General features: G+C 37.4%; 2 protein-coding genes across 9 annotated transcripts; both read left to right on the top strand.

The window, feature by feature from the left end:
• Window positions 1–1,178: 1,178 nt before the first annotated feature.
• On the top strand, window positions 1,179–11,395 carry flad1 (flavin adenine dinucleotide synthetase 1). 8 transcript variants are annotated; one of them, XM_051866755.1, is made up of 9 exons: window positions 1,604–2,537; window positions 3,153–3,233; window positions 3,504–3,728; window positions 3,950–4,709; window positions 4,857–5,004; window positions 7,113–7,211; window positions 7,761–7,950; window positions 10,866–10,939; window positions 11,025–11,395. In XM_051866755.1, the coding sequence occupies exons 3-9, from the start codon at window positions 3,570–3,572 to the stop codon at window positions 11,158–11,160; spliced, it is 1,566 nt and encodes a 521-aa protein (XP_051722715.1). In that variant the 5' UTR covers window positions 1,604–2,537; window positions 3,153–3,233; window positions 3,504–3,569; the 3' UTR covers window positions 11,161–11,395. The 8 variants fall into 8 exon arrangements, with proteins under 8 accessions (XP_051722717.1, XP_051722709.1, XP_051722714.1 ...); XM_051866753.1 differs by having other exon boundaries at window positions 3,078–3,233; XM_051866749.1 differs by lacking the exons at window positions 1,604–2,537; window positions 3,153–3,233 and adding an exon at window positions 1,182–1,585 and having other exon boundaries at window positions 3,579–3,728.
• Window positions 11,396–12,668: 1,273 nt separating this feature from the next.
• Window positions 12,669–15,861, top strand: LOC127497928 (uncharacterized). The gene is made up of 2 exons (XM_051866768.1): window positions 12,669–12,763; window positions 13,308–15,861. Exon 2 carries the CDS (start codon window positions 13,313–13,315, stop codon window positions 14,912–14,914), a length of 1,602 nt encoding a protein of 533 aa, XP_051722728.1. The 5' UTR covers window positions 12,669–12,763; window positions 13,308–13,312; the 3' UTR covers window positions 14,915–15,861.
• Window positions 15,862–18,508: the final 2,647 nt, after the last annotated feature.

Raw genomic sequence — 18,508 nt, 5'->3', positions numbered from 1 at the left:
ATATTCGTAATATACAATGCCAGGTTTAGGCTACTTGATAGCTAGGTTATGAAGCAGGTAGAGAAGAGGAGAAATGCAGTTTTGTTTTTTTGTTTTTTAAAGAATTTCCTGCTTGCTAGGAAGCATTTCCTGCTTGCTGCTTGCTAGGAAATGCTTAAATTGCACTTATTGGAATAATCATCTTAATTTAACAAATGATAATAAGCACTTTTTTAAATAGCTGGAATTATTCAAAGACTCGTTACGTCCAATCATGCACTCTCGTGTCGCCACCTATGTAACACGCAGAAAGAATGACTGAATGAATCAGTCAATGAATCGTTGTGTTGAACCGATTCAAAAGATTCGAATCACTAAGATTATTCAAAATCCCCACCGCTAGAGGGAACCCATGGTTTGACTCTACTTTTTCTCTTCCGGGTTTGGGGACTACAAACTGACAGTGCATAGAGGATGCAAGGCCACTAAGAGCAATCATTTGTTCAGATTCAAGCTAATCGTTAACCAGTTTACAGTACAATAATTCAAACAGCAGACCAGATATTTTAATAGAGATAAGAGAAACACTATATAGAATTAAAATAATGGGGCTTATGGTGGTATTTTTGTGGATACCAGCACATAACGGAGTTAAAGAAAATTAAAAGGCAGATAAAATAGAAAAGGAAGTTACTAAAAGTAATCACATTGATTTTAGTATCAGTAGGGCAGAAATCAAGAGTATTATTAAAAAGAGATTGAAGGACAGATGGTAAAGGCAATGGGAAGAAACAAGAAAAGGGCAATAGTTTCATAGGATTCAAAGGAAAGTGGGAGAAATGAGGTATACAGGGAGGAATAGGAGGGAAGAGATAATAGTATCAAGGCTTAGGTTTGGACACACTGTTTAAAATAGGTAAACATAACACAGGGAAATGTGATTTCTGTGGTCAGAAAGAGACGGTAGAACATGTTATGATATATTGTCCGAAATATGAAACAAATAAGACATTTAATTAGGAAATTAGGAGAGATGAACACGTTTTGATTTAATAGATATTCTGAGAAAAGAGTCAAAATATATGTGTTATAATCTATTGTTTCAATATCTTAGAAAAACTAATTTATTCTGGTCCACACTCCATACCAGTTGGTGGCGGAATGCACCAGTAAGTTGTTTGCCAACCGCCAATAAACCCAAGAAGAAGAAGAAGGAGAAGGACTACAAACTGAGTAGCTGTTTTCACAACAGAGAAGAAAGTGCACGCAAACTTTATTGGTTGCGCGTGGCGGTGGATTTTTCAAAATGGTGCGCGTGTGTGCTTATCCTGGATGCTTCAACCGAGAGAAATCATTGAGACTCCGTCAGTGGGCATCAATGCAGGAGGAAAGTTTGACTTTTCACACATTGCCCCTGCATGATCTAAAACGATTGAATCGGTGGCTGCTCGCTCTTCGTCGAGATAGATCACCCATTCAGTCTATCCGTGGATTGAGGGTGTGCAGCGAACATTTTTCACCAGCCGATTTTAGTGTAGCCAAAGGAAATAAAAGACGATTGAAATCAACAGCTGTACCCAAGCTGTTTGTACAACAACAAACTGAGGTGGGTGTGGAAATAAAGATTTGGCATAATCATGAGTTTCCATGACGGTGGGGAGCATCTCAAGTGTGGTCGACCTACGTTATTGTTTAAAAAAAGTGTAGTTATAGAGCTTTAAATTTAACTGTGGTGCAATGGGTGCTACATCATTTATTTCCAGCAGTAATACAGTGCATTTAGTATAGTGTGCGGTATGCGTAGACGTCCCATATAAACATGCTATACATGTCGTACTATTAAAATGACAGAAAATCAAACAAATGTAACCGTCTGACACATTTTTGTATCAAAGCTGCTTTCATTTGGTCACATGACTAAGTTGTATTTTCACAAAAAAAAAAGTTTAGTCCTTCGTTTTCATAGGAACACTTACATGTAGCATGTACAAATTACGCAGAAACAACGAAATTTTATAAAGAATGTCTGCAAATAGTCTGCTTTCACTTCCCGAAGAAGTTCCCGCCCTCGCTGCGCTGATTGGTCTGTTTATTAAGGAAGTAATGCAGCACCTCGTTTTAATTGGCTAACACGCGTCACGTGACCGGAGGAGCGCAACTAAGTTTTCCTTACTGATGTTACGTGCGTTGTTAGGGTCTTTTCTCGTTCGATAGGAAATATTTACGAATCAAGCAACTTTTTAAAAGCAGAATTACGATTCAGCACTTTATCTGCGCATTGTATTAACTAGTGTATAAATGTTTACGGCTGACTTGCTCATAGTTTTCATGGCAGGAACATGCGGTGCACTTGGGACTTTGGTATTACTCGCATGACCGTGACAGTACCTTGAGAAAGGAGACTGTAACTTAAGTTTGACCAACTGTAATGCAATCATTGATTTTCCTGACTCAGTCTTGAATAAGACTGAGTAAGACTTGAATAAGTGGTTCCTTGAATACATTTAGGTGGCCACGCCATCCGGACTAACGGCATAATTCAGTTACATGCATAACAGGTAAGGGAAGCAAACCATTTTGCCAACAAACGCGTGTTTCTCTGCTTAGGATAAATTTGTTATTCCTATAAACATCCAGCTGCTGTCACAGACCAGTTACCACTGATTCAGTGACTCAGATATAATTATACAGCTACAAGAATGTTCTGTCCTGGGACGTACCATTTTACAAATTTTCCTAATAAAATTGCGATTTGCAAATAAAAATGCAGTTGTTTAAAGCTCCAGGTTTCCTGTGCATGTTTGTAAGACTACACCATTTTGGCCAAAAATTGTGTAATTTATATATCAATAATACAACAATAATTATAGTAATGATTATTGTTATTGTAGTTTATTATTATTATTATTATTATTAAATAAAATATTAAACAAAACAATAATAGTACTGTTGTAATATTTCACTGCTAAATAGGCGAATTGAGTATTTAAGAAAATATTACAATAATAAATTATATAGGATAACTGTAACATGTACTTATGTCTTAATTTATGCTTTTTGAAACTTTTACCATCAAACTTTTTTTTGGTGGAAAACAGGTTTTTGAAGATTGTTGGTGCATGTTGCATTTCCAAATTTATGGCATAAGTGAACTAAACTCAGAGTACTTGCAGACAGGAGATCGTGTGGAGCGTCAATTACTGTGACTCGAGCTGCTCTGACGCTGAAAACGATGGATCATGAGCTGCTTGAATGTAAATGAACACAGTGCCGTGCTTCACTCTGAAACCTTCAGAGCATATATTTATTTAAATTGCAGCTTTTGTAATCTAATATTTGCATGTTGCGACTTTGGTTTATTTCGATTAATCATGCAGCCATAAGTTTGAAGAAAATCTGTTCATTAAAATTAAAGGTACCTCTTGATTTCATGTTTTCTTGAAATTAAACACTAATTTGTGGCTTCAGAAGTCAAGTCAGAAGATTAGTCTTATTGCTCAGACTTTTGTGCTTGTTCCCAACAGACCATCTCCATCTGTCTCTTCCTTTTCCTTTCTCTGCCTTTCTTCTGTGTCATCATTTTCGGCTGAATGCTGCAGGCATTGCCTAAGATTAGGAGAGCAGTTAAGAGGGTTCAGCAAGTCGGAGCCCAAATCATCCCAATGGCTCAGAACTGCAATGCATCCTCCACGCAGAAAGATGGTGCTGTCACAGCAGCTATTCTCATCATAGGAGATGAGATCCTCAAGGTAAATTACAATATTTTTTAATAATAGTCACAATTAACCCTTTGTCTTGTATGGACTGTTATTTATATGACATTTATATTAGCTCTATATGGATTTTGCTTACCTATTTTCCGACCATTAACAGTACAGGTTTCCACGTTTAGAGCAGAAATTATACTCTTTTAGATTTACTTAAAAAAGCAATATGTTAAAAACTTTTGGTTTATATGCTTACATTGCAGGGTCACACTGTCGACACTAACAGTGCCTTCCTGTGCCGTGGACTTCGTAAACTTGGTGTCACGGTAGAGCGAATCACTGTGGTACCTGACGTCCAGGAAGTCATCGCTAAAGAAGTAGCCCAGCTTTCGTCCTCCGTTACTCACCTCATCACATCCGGCGGCATCGGTCCCACCCATGACGATGTCACTTTTGAAAGTGTCGCTATGGCATTTGGCGAAGGTCTGCATGCCCACCCTGAACTGACAAAGCTAGTGGAGGGGTTCTTTGGCACCGTCACTCCTAACAGTGCCCCCATGAAGCTTGCCATGGTCCCCGTTTCTGCCAAACTCAATTTTGGCATAGACCCTCAGACAGGCCAGCGAAATCGCTTCCCTCTAGTCAGTGTCCGAAATGTATACATATTTCCCGGCATCCCCTCTCTGCTGGAACGATCGTTCAACGGACTAACCCATCTGTTTTCAGGTTCTGGTACCATCTTTCACACCCGTGAGGTGTTTGTGGATGCGGATGAGACTGAGATCGCCCCGAGTCTCACAAAACTGCAGGCAGGTTGGGGGAAGAGTGTCTCTCTGGGATCTTACCCAGACTGGCTTAGTAATTATCATCGTGTGCGACTGGTTCTGGACTCAGACAGTGTGGAGGAGGTGGATCGGGCACGAACGCAACTGATAAAAGAGCTACCTGAAGGATCTGTGGTTCCTCTCATTACTGACCCAGTGTCAATCGCACCTGAAGAGGTGTACTCTCTCTCGAAAAGCGGTAAGCTTCTTTCTAACCACATTTATGAGCTGTTGCTGGTCAGTTATGTGTGTTTGATCTTGACCAGTTTACAGTCAATTGAAAATAACCTTGTTAAATGTGTGAAATTAGCTGTAAGAGAATCTTAAATCATTAAATATCTCACAGAGACACTGCTTGGGAAGAAAGTAGCTGCAGCATTGGGGACCATTGAGATGGCGCTGGATAAATACTCAGTTAATGAGCTCTGTGTTGGCTTCAACGGTGGCAAGGACTGCACAGCTCTACTGCATTTATTTTATGCTGCTCTAAAACGGTAAGAGAGGCAAAATTAAAGACAAGGGGTTGACAAAAGGGACCTTATGGGCCTAATTAAATTACAGTTGACAAAAGAAATTTATTTGTACAACTTATTTGTACACTTCAAGTACAATTAAAGTTAAAATTTAATTAATAAACAATAAAATGTATATTAACTGTCTTTAATAAATAATAAAATATCAAACCAAATGGCATTTGTTTTAAAGTGATAATTACCACAAAAATGTGTTGTTACAAACCTGTACGAATTTCTTTATTCTGTTGAACACAAAAGAAGATACAATAAAGCTATATTGAAAGTCAAAGGGGTCCAGAACAACACTGGACCCCACTGACTTGAATTTGACTTTCTTTCTTTTTTTTTCAAAATAAATGCTTTTGTGTTTCACAGAAGAAATAAATTCATATATCTTGAATGACATGAGGCTGAGTAAATACATTTTCATTCTGATGTGAACTATTCCTTAAGATAAGCAAACCTTCCAAAAAATGTCCAAATATGCAATTTGAATTTAAGACTGGTATAGAGTGGTGCAGGTCTGATGTCAAAGCCCTGCCCCTGGTTCCCTTGAGATTTTCCTATGGGGTTTTATATTAGGGTTTTTCCATTTATAACATAACTTGACGATACTTTAAGTTTTGTTCTACAACGTAAATTACCCATACTGAAAACATGAATTTTTAAGCAGTTATGTTCAGTTTTACTAGATTATTTAGTAGATAAGACAGTTTGGGAGTGTGATTAGCAATGTTTCCATCCACCTATTTTTATGTGCATTTTGGGATATCACATAAAAAGTTGGATGGAAATGGCAGAATTCTAAATTCTAAAAATGCGCATTAAAAAAAACTTTGAGTCTGATGCACTTTTTTTTAATCCGATAAGAAAACATGCACATTAACTACGATGGAAACACATTTACCAAATAAATTCCTCGATGCGCATCAAAAAAATCATGACTGCACAATGGGATGGCATAACTGGACTAACCAGTGGACCGGTCTTTTTGCACAGCATCTGAAATGCTGTTTTGGTTGTTCTGAAATGCATGAGCAAAGTCTGTCATCAAAGTGGTATAATTACCTTCCAGAACTGTCTTACGCAACTGCGTTCCCAAACAGCAGGCATCTGCCTCAGAAAGCAAGATAATGCTTTTATTGCGTTTCGTCTGCACGCTCTGACACAAGTAATATATTGTATACGAAAATGATTATATATAGTGGCTTCTCTTTACTTCTCTTATATATTATTATATTTAGCACCAGATTATCAGGAAGTGATGATTTTGTTCTTTTTGGCTCATTAGATGGAAACGCTGCTTTATTTGCAAATGTTTTATGCAATATTCCAGTTTTTACACACAAGTTAAATTCGCAGCTTTGGATGGTAACATAGCTAGTGTGTGTAGCTTATGTTATAGAGCAAAACACCGAAGTATCATCAAGTTATGTTTACCACAGGCTTTATTTTACTCATAAATTGAAAAACTCCACTATTAAACCACATAGGAAACATCAAACATTAGCAGTTATCGCTGTTTCCATAGTTAATGTGATGAACTGTTCCTGCAGTTATTCTGCTAAGACACCTGTGTGAAATTGAGGAGAACTGACTTCCTTCATCCACTAATAATCACCTTAAGATGTAAATGCATAAAAATGGTTTAGAACAAAAAAAATAAATATGCCCAAAGGCCTAGCATCAATTGTTTGCATGTGGTTTGATATTTTGTATGTATGAATTCAGTGTGGCTTAAGGGTCCAAATACATTTTGGGGCACCATATGTATTTGTAAATGCTGTGAGTTGGATTTTATGTCCAAGTAATTAGCAAATATGTCTTTTTTTTTTTCTTTTTTTTTTATAAAGAAACAGCATGGACTTGCTGAAGTTTCACAGATATCCAAAGCTCATGCTGAGCTAATTTCAGTGTTTACTGGCACTTTCACCTGACTTGCGCTAGGACTCAGCAGGCTGTTCTCATGCCTTGCTTACATGGGCTTTACTATATCACATGGAATTATCAGTAAATTAGTGAAGAATTCAGATATAATTTTACTTTTTTTTTTTTTTTTTTTTTTTTTTTTTTTTCCTCTTTCTCAGGCGGTTTCCAGATGGTAAAGATAAACTGAAAGCTCTGTACATTCGAGTTGTCTCTCCTTTTCCAGAAATGGAGAGGTTTTTGCAGGATACAATTAAAAGGTAAGACAAGGTGCCTTTCAAAACTAAAATAAAATAGGTACAGCAATGATTTAAAGGGGATAACAGAAATCTGGAATGGTTTTCTTTCCCCCTGAGTAGGTAAATCACAGACTTGTGCCTCTGGCATCTCTCCCAGAACTGTTTGGCTGCATCAGGAAACAGAATATGCAAACATATGATTTAGTCTTTTCTGATTTAAACAACTGTTTGGACAATTTCTGAATTGTGACGTTTTCCAAAAAGGCTTTAATCATTTGTTATGTTACTGATGTTAGAATCACCAGTCATGCTTGTTTACCCACATGTATAAAATGGGATCTGGTACCCATCAGTCTCAAGTTCAACTCACTTGTGAGACAGACATTAATTCGAGAAGTGCCATCTGTAAACCGTAACAGCTCTGTACTGCCACTGACAAGCCAGATGCAGTCTGTTAACCACGATGAGTTGACCATGGATCCATCCCATCCAGCCTCATTAATTTATCAGTGTCCATCAAAGCTCCATAGGTGCAATTATTTGGCACATGTCTTCCTCTCTCTTCTGTAGGTATGACCTGGAGCTGTTCTCAGTGGAGGGTAGTATTCGGCAGGCTCTGAATGAGGTCCAGGAAAGGAGGCCGGATTTACGGGCAGTCCTGATGGGAACAAGACGGACCGACCCTTATTCACACACACTGACACCCCTATGTCCCACCGACCCGGGCTGGCCTGATTACATGAGGGTCAACCCACTACTGGTGAGGGGGGAAAAATATATATATACATTTACAGTATCTCACAAAAGTGAGTACACCCCTCACATTTCAGCAACCATTTTATTATGTGTTCTCAAGGGACAATACTATAGAAATGAAAATTGGATATACTTTAGAGTAGACAATGTGCAGCTTGTATAGCAGTACAGATTTACTGTCCTCTGAAAATAACTCAACATACAGCCATTATTGTCTAAATAACTGAGAACAAAAGTGAGTACACCCTAAGTGAACATGTCAAAACTGTGTCCAAAGTGTCAATATTTTGTGTGAGCACCATTGTTATCTAGCACTGCCTTAATCCTCCTGGGCATAGAATTCACCAGAGCTGCACAGGTTTTTGCTGGGATCCTCTTCCACTTCTCCATAATGACATCACGGAGCTGCTGGATGTTAGACACGTGGTGCTTCTCCACCTTCCACTTGAGGATGCCCCACAGATGCTCAATAGGGTTCAGGTCTGGAGACATACTTGGCCACTCCATCACCTTCAGCTTCCTCTGCAGGGAGGGCATCATGTTCTGCTTCAGAACGTCACAGTACATGTTGGAATCCATGTTTCCCTCAATGAAGCACAGCTCCCCAGTACCAGCAGCACTCATGCAGCCCCAGACCATGAAGCTACCACCACCATGCTTGACTGTAGGCAAGACACAATTTTCTTGGTACTCCTAACCAGGGCGTCGCCACGCATTTGAGCCAAACAAGTTTATCTTAGTCTCATCAGACCACAGGACATGGTTCCAGTAATTCATGCTCTTGGACAGGTTGTCTTCAGCAAACCATTTGCGGGCTTTCTTGTGAGCCAGCTTCAGAAGAGGCTTCCTTCTGGGACGATGGTCATGCAGACCGACTTGTTGCAGTGTGCGGCGTTTGGTCTGAGCACTGACAAGCTTCTGCTTCTGCAACCTCTAAAGCAATGCTGGCAGCACTCATGCATCTGTTTTTTGAAGCCAGCTTCTGCACCTGATGCACAGCACAAGGTCTCAACTCAAGGTCTTTGATTCAACTTCTTTGGCCTGTTCTGAGTGGAACCCGTCTTGGAAAACCTCTCTCTATGACCCTGGCCACTGTGCTGTAACTCAGTTTCATGGTGTTACCGATCATGTATGGTCCTGTCAAGCAAACAAAAACATGAACATGACGAATAGGACATGTGGCTTTGCATGGTTAAACGACATACAACTGTTATCACTTAGGGTGTACTCACTTTTGTTGCCAGCTATTTTGACAATAATGGCTGTATGTTAAGATATTTTCAGAAGACAGTAAATCTGTACTACTATACAAGCAGCACATTGACTACTCTAAAATATATCCAAGTTTCATTTCTATAGTATTGTCCCTGTATTATAGTATTGTTGCTGAAATGTACTCACTTTTGTGAGATACTGTACACTGGGGGTATAAAGATACACATGTAACGATTCGATACAAATCACAATACTGAACTCATGATACGATACTATCATGATATTTTAAGCCAAAATAATGGTGAGTTGTTGTTGTTGTTGTTGTTGTTATTATTATTAAAATAATAGACTCACACAGAATCTCCCGGTGCTCGCTATGTCCCGCCTCGCCCGCTATTAATGCACTATACATAAAAGAATAAACTATCTAAAATGCTTAGAATAATCATACTACTAAAACTGATATGGTGATTTAAATGATGTTTGCGCTTTCACTTTGACGAGGGCCGTTCCAGCAGTGCGTATGCGCTTCAGATTATCAATGCGGTTCTAGTCGCAAGAAAGCCATTCCCAAACTGTACTTAGTTCATCCAAAAAAATGTTTTCTGCATTTGCTCTCATGTTGTTTTCGCGCGTCACGTAAGCATTTGTACGTCCGTGTTTACTACAGTATGTGCGCCATTGTAAATCTGTTCATCATGTCTCTTCAGAAGACTTGGATTTGGATTAGACCACTCAATTAATTATTTTTATGATGCCTTTATGACTTTTTTTTTTTTTTTTCTGGATCTTTTAAGTGTTAGAGGAATGGACTTTAAACGGAGGGACAGATATCTCTCAGGTTTCATAATATCTTCTATCTGTGTTTGGAAGTTGAACGAAAATCTTAGGTTTGAAACGACATGAGGGTGAGTACATGATAACAGAATTTAAACTTTTGGCCGAATTATACCTTATAAATACAGTAAGATGAGTCTTGGATAAAACTAACTATATCGCAAATCATATTGTTTACATCAATGATACATATCACATTTTTATATCGCAATATCTCAATATAATGTATTGTTACACCCCTAATATACACACACTACTGTTCAAAAGTTTGGGGTCGACAAGTTTTTATTTTTATTTTTTAAATGTTTTTGAATGCTCACCAAGGCTGCATTTATTTGATCAAAATATAGTAAAAACAGTAATATTTAAAATATGTACAAATTTTCATAAATATTACAATTTAAAATAACTGTTTAATTGTATTATAACTATTTTAATATAATTTGAAATTTAATTTATTCCTGTGATGGCAAAGCTTAATTTTTTGCAGTCATTACTAGACTTCAGTGTTGCATGTATATGATACTGACTCCAAAAACAGACAAAAAGAAAAGAAAACTGAAAGGTTTCACCCATGTTCCCACCTTTCCTGTAGTCTCTAAACTGACTCCACAGTCAGTAAATCACTGTCATGTCTCCCACTCACTCTCATGTAAGCTGGCAGCAGAAACAGCCAAGAGATGGTGAATGATGATGAATGAGGCTCTCAAAGATCATTACGCAGCAACTCCATCATCCTAATCAGTGGTGCTTATGTAAAAGACACGGCAGTACAGCATGTTCTTAGAATTACAAATGACCCCTGATCGGCGTTACTTAGGTTACATTTAGATATTTGCTTCATATCCATTATCTCTTTCTCTGTAGGAATGGACTTATCATGACATCTGGGAGTTCCTGAGAACCCTGTATGTGCCCTACTGTATTCTGTATGACAAAGGGTGAGATGCTTCTATTCACAGTATTCACTGTTCAAATGAGATTATCTTCCTGGTTTGCTTATGCCCTTATCTCTCTTCCTCATAGATACACTTCTTTAGGCAGTATGGATAACACATGCAGGAATCCATCTCTTAAAATGGTGGACGAGAGAGGTGTGACCCGCTACAAACCAGCCTACAAGCTGGAAAATGAGGAGGAGGAACGCAACTCAAGGGCATGACAGGCTTCTCTAAACAAACACATCTTTATTTTTTTTTAAGAAGACACAATGGATGACAGATGTGCAACTGATAACATTTTGAAGAAGGAACAGAATCTGAAATCCTATCAGATATAGACCTCTTGAAAAACCTGTAGTTTGTGTACTGTGTCTGTCCATTTATGTAGGCAAAGGAAAGCGAGAATATGTCACTATGCTGTATTTAAGATTTTTATTAAAACAGTATCAAAGTGTCTTTTTTTTCCTCTCAAATCATTTCTGGTATTATCCATAATGTGTTTTGCATCTTTTGGTTAAAAAAAATTTGCTTGGCACTTCACTAGCAGCAACTTCCGAGTTTTTAGGTTAGAAACAAACTTAGTTAAAATAATTTCGAATCGTTTTAAATGACTTATGAATTATATAGTGTTTCTGTTCATAGAAACAAACATGTAAAAACTCGATTAGACTTACTTGTTGACGTCTGGAGAGCAGTCTAGAGCGAGTGGTTGAAAAGAGATCATCTTCTTTCACTCACACTCAGCGTCACAGTTAATGAAATGCAATGGCGGTTTCCGGCCTCAAGGGTGCGATGTAGTCACGTTGTACATTTAAAATGGTGATTACAATAAATTACTCTATATCCAAGCCAGATTTAATCCAAGACTATCGATCTCCTCACCCATCTGGAAATCAGTCAGCGGTCTGGCAACGAGAATCGATGCGGTGTAATCTAATAAAGCGACTCGTTTACGGACGCGCGGACTGTTACACCTCTGATTACCAGCAGCAGCACCATCATCATCTACAGTATATCAGTCAATTAGGCCTACCGCCTACCTTTATTTTATTTTTTTGGGCTGTTCACTTAGTTACATCTTAATTGTCTTTCAAACATGTAATTGAAAAAGACTAGTAGAATTTTTAGAGATTTTCTCATGGTTATAAATATAAATAAAACAGTTCAAATACAATTGAAATAATCTACATTCAAGCCTGAAAAAGTCATCTAGTATTTCTGTGTAGCCTACACATACACACAAAACCACCAAGGTCGACTCACCAGTTTTATTACTACCATTATCAGTTAAACATTACAATTTTATGTCATAATTACAATTTAAAAGAAATTGCAATATCTTTATTGCAACTGTAATAGATTTTTATTACGAAAAGAGCAATGTTCTACAGAGCAGTCTTACAATAGGCTACTTACAAATGCACACACATAGAGGTTCAAATGTTGAATGTGTTTTAGTTAATGAAGTCAATGTTAATGTTTGCCCTTATTCTGACATTCATAAATCCAACTCGTTCTCTCTATCAATCTCTCTGTGCCTTAATTTCTGAAATGATTGGAATAGCTATATCTATTATTTAGAAGCAGGTGGTCCAAACATTCAAACCAAGATCCAGATATACAAAGTGTCACACCTTTCCCTTTACCACTATCAGTTCAGAATGCTGATGATGACTCATGCAACTTTCCTTAAGGAGTGGCAACAGATACTCATATTAAAGGTTAAATGAGAATGATAATCACTGACACTTGTCATCAACATCGTACAACATCATACTTCAAAAAATTATCTTGAGTTTTTCACAGCCTCCAAACATCAAAAAGGTAAGTCTGATAATATTGTTTTATATTTTGTGTATTTATAGACTCATTAATAGAGATTGTATGAGTTAGTTTGTTAATTGAGTTAAATTTGAAACCGTAACTAAACTGTTTGTTCAGTTTATCTGTACCTTCTATGTTTCTGTTTAAATCCAATTATTATAAAAGATTAGTTTACATTTTGTTGTCTCAAATGGGAACAGCGCACTGGACATTATAGTGCTGAAATGAATATCATAACTTTTACTATTTGGTGAATTAAGTTTATTTTTTTTCTCTTCATTTAAAAATAGTTGACTGGTGAGAATGCCTGGAAAACCTTTCGAATTTTGTCACATCAAACAAAATCAAAAATCAAATATAGGTTACTTACTAAACTGAATTTGTTCATGCGACACAGTTAAGATAAAAAATAAAAAAAAAAAGGTGTTACAAAAATTTGTGGTTGGAAATTATATTTCAGATTAAATAATATGAGAAATGCTTCAATCTGGTTCATATAAATTTAACAAAGAACTGTCATTTTCTTTTTTGAATTTTCATCTAGACACTATGGCCGGACCTTTGAAACTTATCACATGGAACACTTGTGGAATTAGAGACACTGCTGATGTCCAACAGAAAAAAGAAATGATTTGTCAGTGGCTGAATGAACAACAAGCATCTGTTGCATTTCTTCAAGAGACACATATAGGTATCAATAACGTTAAACATGTTGAAGACATTCATGGTTGGAAAGCATTTTATAGTGTTCATCATCCACGTAGCAAAGGTGTTGCAATATTGATAAAAAATGATTTGCCTTTTGAGTATATAAAACATGACATGGACCCCACAGGCAGCTACATTGTACTCATTTGCAAATTATACAGTAAATGCTTCACTCTAGTTAATGTATACAACCATGCAGATGAACACAAGGTGTTGCAGTGTCTTTCTGAATATCTATATCAGACTGCCAAAGGTGTCTTGATAGTTGCAGGGGATTTCAATACTGTTCTAAACCCAGATCTTGACCGGGAGTATCCAACAGGAAATACAGAGCCCCTTAGACCTTATCTCGAGGATTTCATCTCATCTTTAATGCTTGTAGACATCTGGGGACAAAACAATCCTTATGAGAGAGATTCATTCACTCGTTTTCCGTGGAAAATATCCAAACAGCAAATCAAAAAAACACCAGGTCAGAAGAAAACGAAGAGGAGGGGTGCATCAAGACTAGACATGGTCTTCATGCAGCGGAATGAACTGTGGCTTGCTGAGAGCTGTGAAATCCCCAAGGTTCCAAGGCATAATATATCAGATCACCACCCTGTAGTTCTGAGTCTGTGTTTGCCAAAACCAAATAACACCACAACAGTTCTCTCAAATGACCCGACAGCATGTTCCAGTGGCATAAAGAATATGGTCATTGAAAAGAGGCCTTATAAGAGGATACCAGGTGAAATTAGTGAAGCTGAAGTTTTGAAAGCGTTAATGTCGCTTGTAGAATATGAAACCCCACTTGGGGAAAATGTGCAAACAATTAAGATTAACAAAGAGCAAAAATCACAAGAACTTAAAGAGCTTTTTAACACAATGATTAGAGGAGGAATTCCTAAGGGCTTCACTGACAGTGTGAAAGAAAACGGAAGGTACTACTTTAGAGCAGAGTACATGATACTTGCCACAATACTTCTTAGGCGAATGGAAAAATTTCTTCAGCCCTCATTCAAAAGCAAACCAATGAAAATGAGCTGCAAACTCTTCATCATTGTTAGCTTTCGCAGCACGCCCAAAAAAATCAAAAGAGATTATTTAAGACAAGCTTTAAAATCACTGAAGCGCATCCATCCATCGCCCCCACGCGATTTCAAGATTTTGGAAAAGCTGCTTCCAAGCACTGGCCAATATAAAGAGCTTAGAGAAGGCTGCCCACTTACACCAACTCTTCTGACAATGGCTCTGAAACACCTAGCCTGTGCCTTAAAGAACGATTTGAAAGAATCTGTGGTTGATGTGTGCCATCATAGAAAATGCATTACCATCTACATGAATACTGTCCAGTATCACATTCTAAATCAAAACATTAACAAATTTCAATTGCAATCAGGGATTTCTCTTTTACCAAAAGTAGGACAGGTTTGGAAAAGGAGAAGGAATTCAAACTCATAAAAGGCTATATCTGTGAGTAATGTTGTGCATGAAACATGCATGACAATTTAAGGTCCAGAACGGGAATGGTGTAGAGACGAAACATAGGATGGATGATTAGGATGCAAATTATTTCCTCAAATTATTAAACAAGTGTCACATTCTGAGTTTGTTTTTGTCTTCTTTTTTTTTCTGTTCCATTCATGCCTGAGTTTCATAGATGTGCCTTGTCCAAATACCCACACTTGCGGTATTGGCCACTTGAGAGCTCGTGTACGCGACAGGAAGTAAGTCCGCAAGACTGTCCCATGTCTTAAAAATGCCCAAGTGCAGTGCCCTTAATGCACACTAAACCCACGCTACCTCGAATACCGCTTCTGAGCGGTATTCGAGGCTAAGCGTATCCCATCATGCATTATGTTCGGGATCTCGCATGCTCCGAAATCGCGAGATGTCAAGGAAAACATACGACTGTAAGTTAAATTACTTATATATTACATATAATTTGATAGTAAAATATAAAGTGTTGCACATTTTATTGATGCAAAGATGAGTAGGCTATGTGTATTTTGTACATGTGGAAATACATCATGTAAGTAGACAAGTGGTCAAGTGCAAAGACCGCAAGTGTGGGTATTTGGACAAGGCTTTAGTTTTCTAGTATGTTAATTCGTTCTGTTCTCTCCATCCCTGCTTGTTTGTTTCCATGGCTACACATTGTTTGATTCATTCAGTTCAGGTGTTCTTTGTTTAGTTACCCTTTGTTTGCTCTGTGTATATATGCCCTCAGTTTTTAGCGCCTTTGTCTGGTAATGTTTGTGTTTGCATGTTGGTTGAAAACATATCTCCTAGTTTTTCTCTTGGATTTTGGTTTAAAAAAGAACTGTTGTGAACTCTCTATCATTGTGTGCTTTGATCACAGCCACAGAACGTGACAACAAGCTTGTAATAATGAAATAAAATCTAAATGTCTGTAAATGCATGTTTCTGTTTTCTTTTAAAAACTCAGGGATGAGTTGAAATTCTATTCTCTAGAAATCAACTCCAGGCCACACAATTGCTATCTATAGAGTTTTAAATTGCATTCATGAATCTCCAGATTCATCATTTTGTCAATGACCTGCACAATAAAGGGGATATTATAGATATATTACAAAGACAGGAGCCACACAAACTAGAATCATTTCATCAGACTGATTATGACACCTGGGCTATAATACGGTATGTCTACCTAAATACTGATATTACAAATTATTGCTCACTAAAAGTGGAAAAAAGATTGTCTCACAACACTTTAAGAAAAAAAATATTTTTTTCTAATTTAGGCTATGTACTTCTTTTGTATTATTGTTGTATTTTTTTGTATTATACAGCTCTAAAACACGTTCTAAATATAAAATATAAATATAAAAACAATATCAGTGGAATCACTTTCAGAACGATTTTGTTTCAGATGATGAGCGATAAAAACACTGACAGCCAATCAGAATCCATTCTGCTTTAAGAGCGCATGCAGATGGCATAACAGCAGCGCGCGCTTCTAATAGAACAATATCTTCTGGTGTGAAAGCTATCGTTATCGTTGTAGTTATTGTTGTAGTTATCGTTCTTGGTGTGAACTGGACTTTACTCTTGATGCCTCCATCAAGGTTTTTATTGGACATGTTGTGAAGCCGAAACTGTTCAGTGCAGTTGCTTTTGTATAAGAAAACTTGTTGAAAATGTACTGATCACACAAAGTCAGACTGAGACTCGAGAAAGATCACTAAGATTATTCAATAAACTAATTTTATTGAACTCATACCTCCTGACTTAAGGCCAAAACATTTTTTGAAGATTGGGAATTGTAATATAGCCTAATTATAATTATGGTAACACTTTACGATAAGAGTAGGATACATGAAAAATCTTCTATTAATATTAAATATCAAATTCATTAACTATTAAACATGCAACATGTAGTTAAGGCTCTTATTCATGCATGAATATGACTAAGGTAAGCTCTTAATTGGCTCATGATTAGTTCATGTCTTCAGTAATCATGAGTTCATGTTGAAGTAAGTATTAGTTCAAGTATTAGTACAATATTATACTTCACAGTCTCACCAGGTCATCTCTGTTAAGTGTGTAACAAAGTAGCCTGTAGCCTAACTCTGTTTTCAGTTGATGCATGAACAAAACTTCACTAAACGTATCGCCTGCCATCCAAGAATCGCAATAAGCTTGGGCTTTGCTGCTTTTAATATGAAACAATGTCTCAGCTTTCAAATTCTGTTGGTTTTATCAAGAAATTCAAACAATAAATGTGTTTTTGCCGCTCTTTAATGAGTCATGACAGATCGCTGTAGCGTGTCAGTTTAAACCGCACACGAACGGAGATCATTTCTTCCTTTCCTCTTTACCTCTAGTTCTAGCACAAAATAATGAAAAAAATAAAAAAATATGAATAAACATGTACACAAGAATTACAATCACAGAAAACAGTGATAATTTAGATGTTCTCACATTATATATATATATATATATATATATATATATATATACAGTGCTCAGCGTAAATGAGTACACCCCCTTTGAAATGTAACATTTTAAACAATATCTCAATGAACAAAAACAATTTCCAAAATGTTGACAAGACTAAGTTTTATATAACATCTGTTTAACTTATAACATGAAAGTAAGTTTAATAATATAACTTAGATTACACATTTTTTTTAGTTTTACTCAAATTAGGGTGATACAAAAATGAGTACACCCCACAACAAAAACTACTACATCTAGTACTTTGTATGGCCTCCATGATTTTTAATGACAGCACCAAGTCTTCTAGGCATGGAATGAACAAGTTGGCGACATTTTGCAACATCTATCTTTTTCCATTCTTCAAGAATGACCTCTTTTAGAGACTGGATGCTGGATGGAGAGTGATGCTCAACTTGTCTCTTCACCATAGGTGTTCGATTGGGTTCAGATCAGGAGCCAATGAATCACTTTCACCCTGTTCTTCTTCAGAAATCCAACAGTGGCCTTAGATGTGTGTTTAGGATCATTGTCTTGTTGGAAAAGTGTACGACGACCAAGGGCATGGAGTGATGGTAGCATCTTCTCTTTCAGTATAGAGCAGTACATCTGTGAATTCATGATGCCATCAATGAAATGCAGCTCCCCGACACCAGCAGCACTCATGCAGCTCCACATAAGGACACTGCCACCACCATGTTTCACTGTAGGCACCATACACTTTTCTTTGCATTCCTCACCTTTGCGACGCCATACAGTTTTGAAGTCATCAGTTCCAAAAACATTTATCTTGGTCTCATCACTCCAGAGTATAGAGTCCCAGTAGTCTTCATCTTTGTCAGCATGGGCCCTGGCAAACTCTAGGCTGCTTTTTTTGTGCCTGGGCTTTAGGAGAGGCTTCTTTCGTGGACGGCACCCATACATGCCATTCCTCTGCAGTGTACGCCGTATTGTGTCACGGGAAATAGTCACCCCAGCTTGGCTTTCTACTTCTTTAGATAACTGCAGTTAACTTGCATGCCGATTTTCTTCAACCCTTCTCATCAGAAGACGCTCCTGTCGAGGTGTTAACTTCCGTGGACGACCTGGACGTCT

Source organism: Ctenopharyngodon idella, chromosome 16 (genome assembly GCF_019924925.1).
Source record: "Ctenopharyngodon idella isolate HZGC_01 chromosome 16, HZGC01, whole genome shotgun sequence".
NCBI classification, from domain to species: Eukaryota; Metazoa; Chordata; class Actinopteri; order Cypriniformes; family Xenocyprididae; genus Ctenopharyngodon; species Ctenopharyngodon idella.
This window is presented reverse-complemented; position numbering and strand designations above follow the sequence as displayed.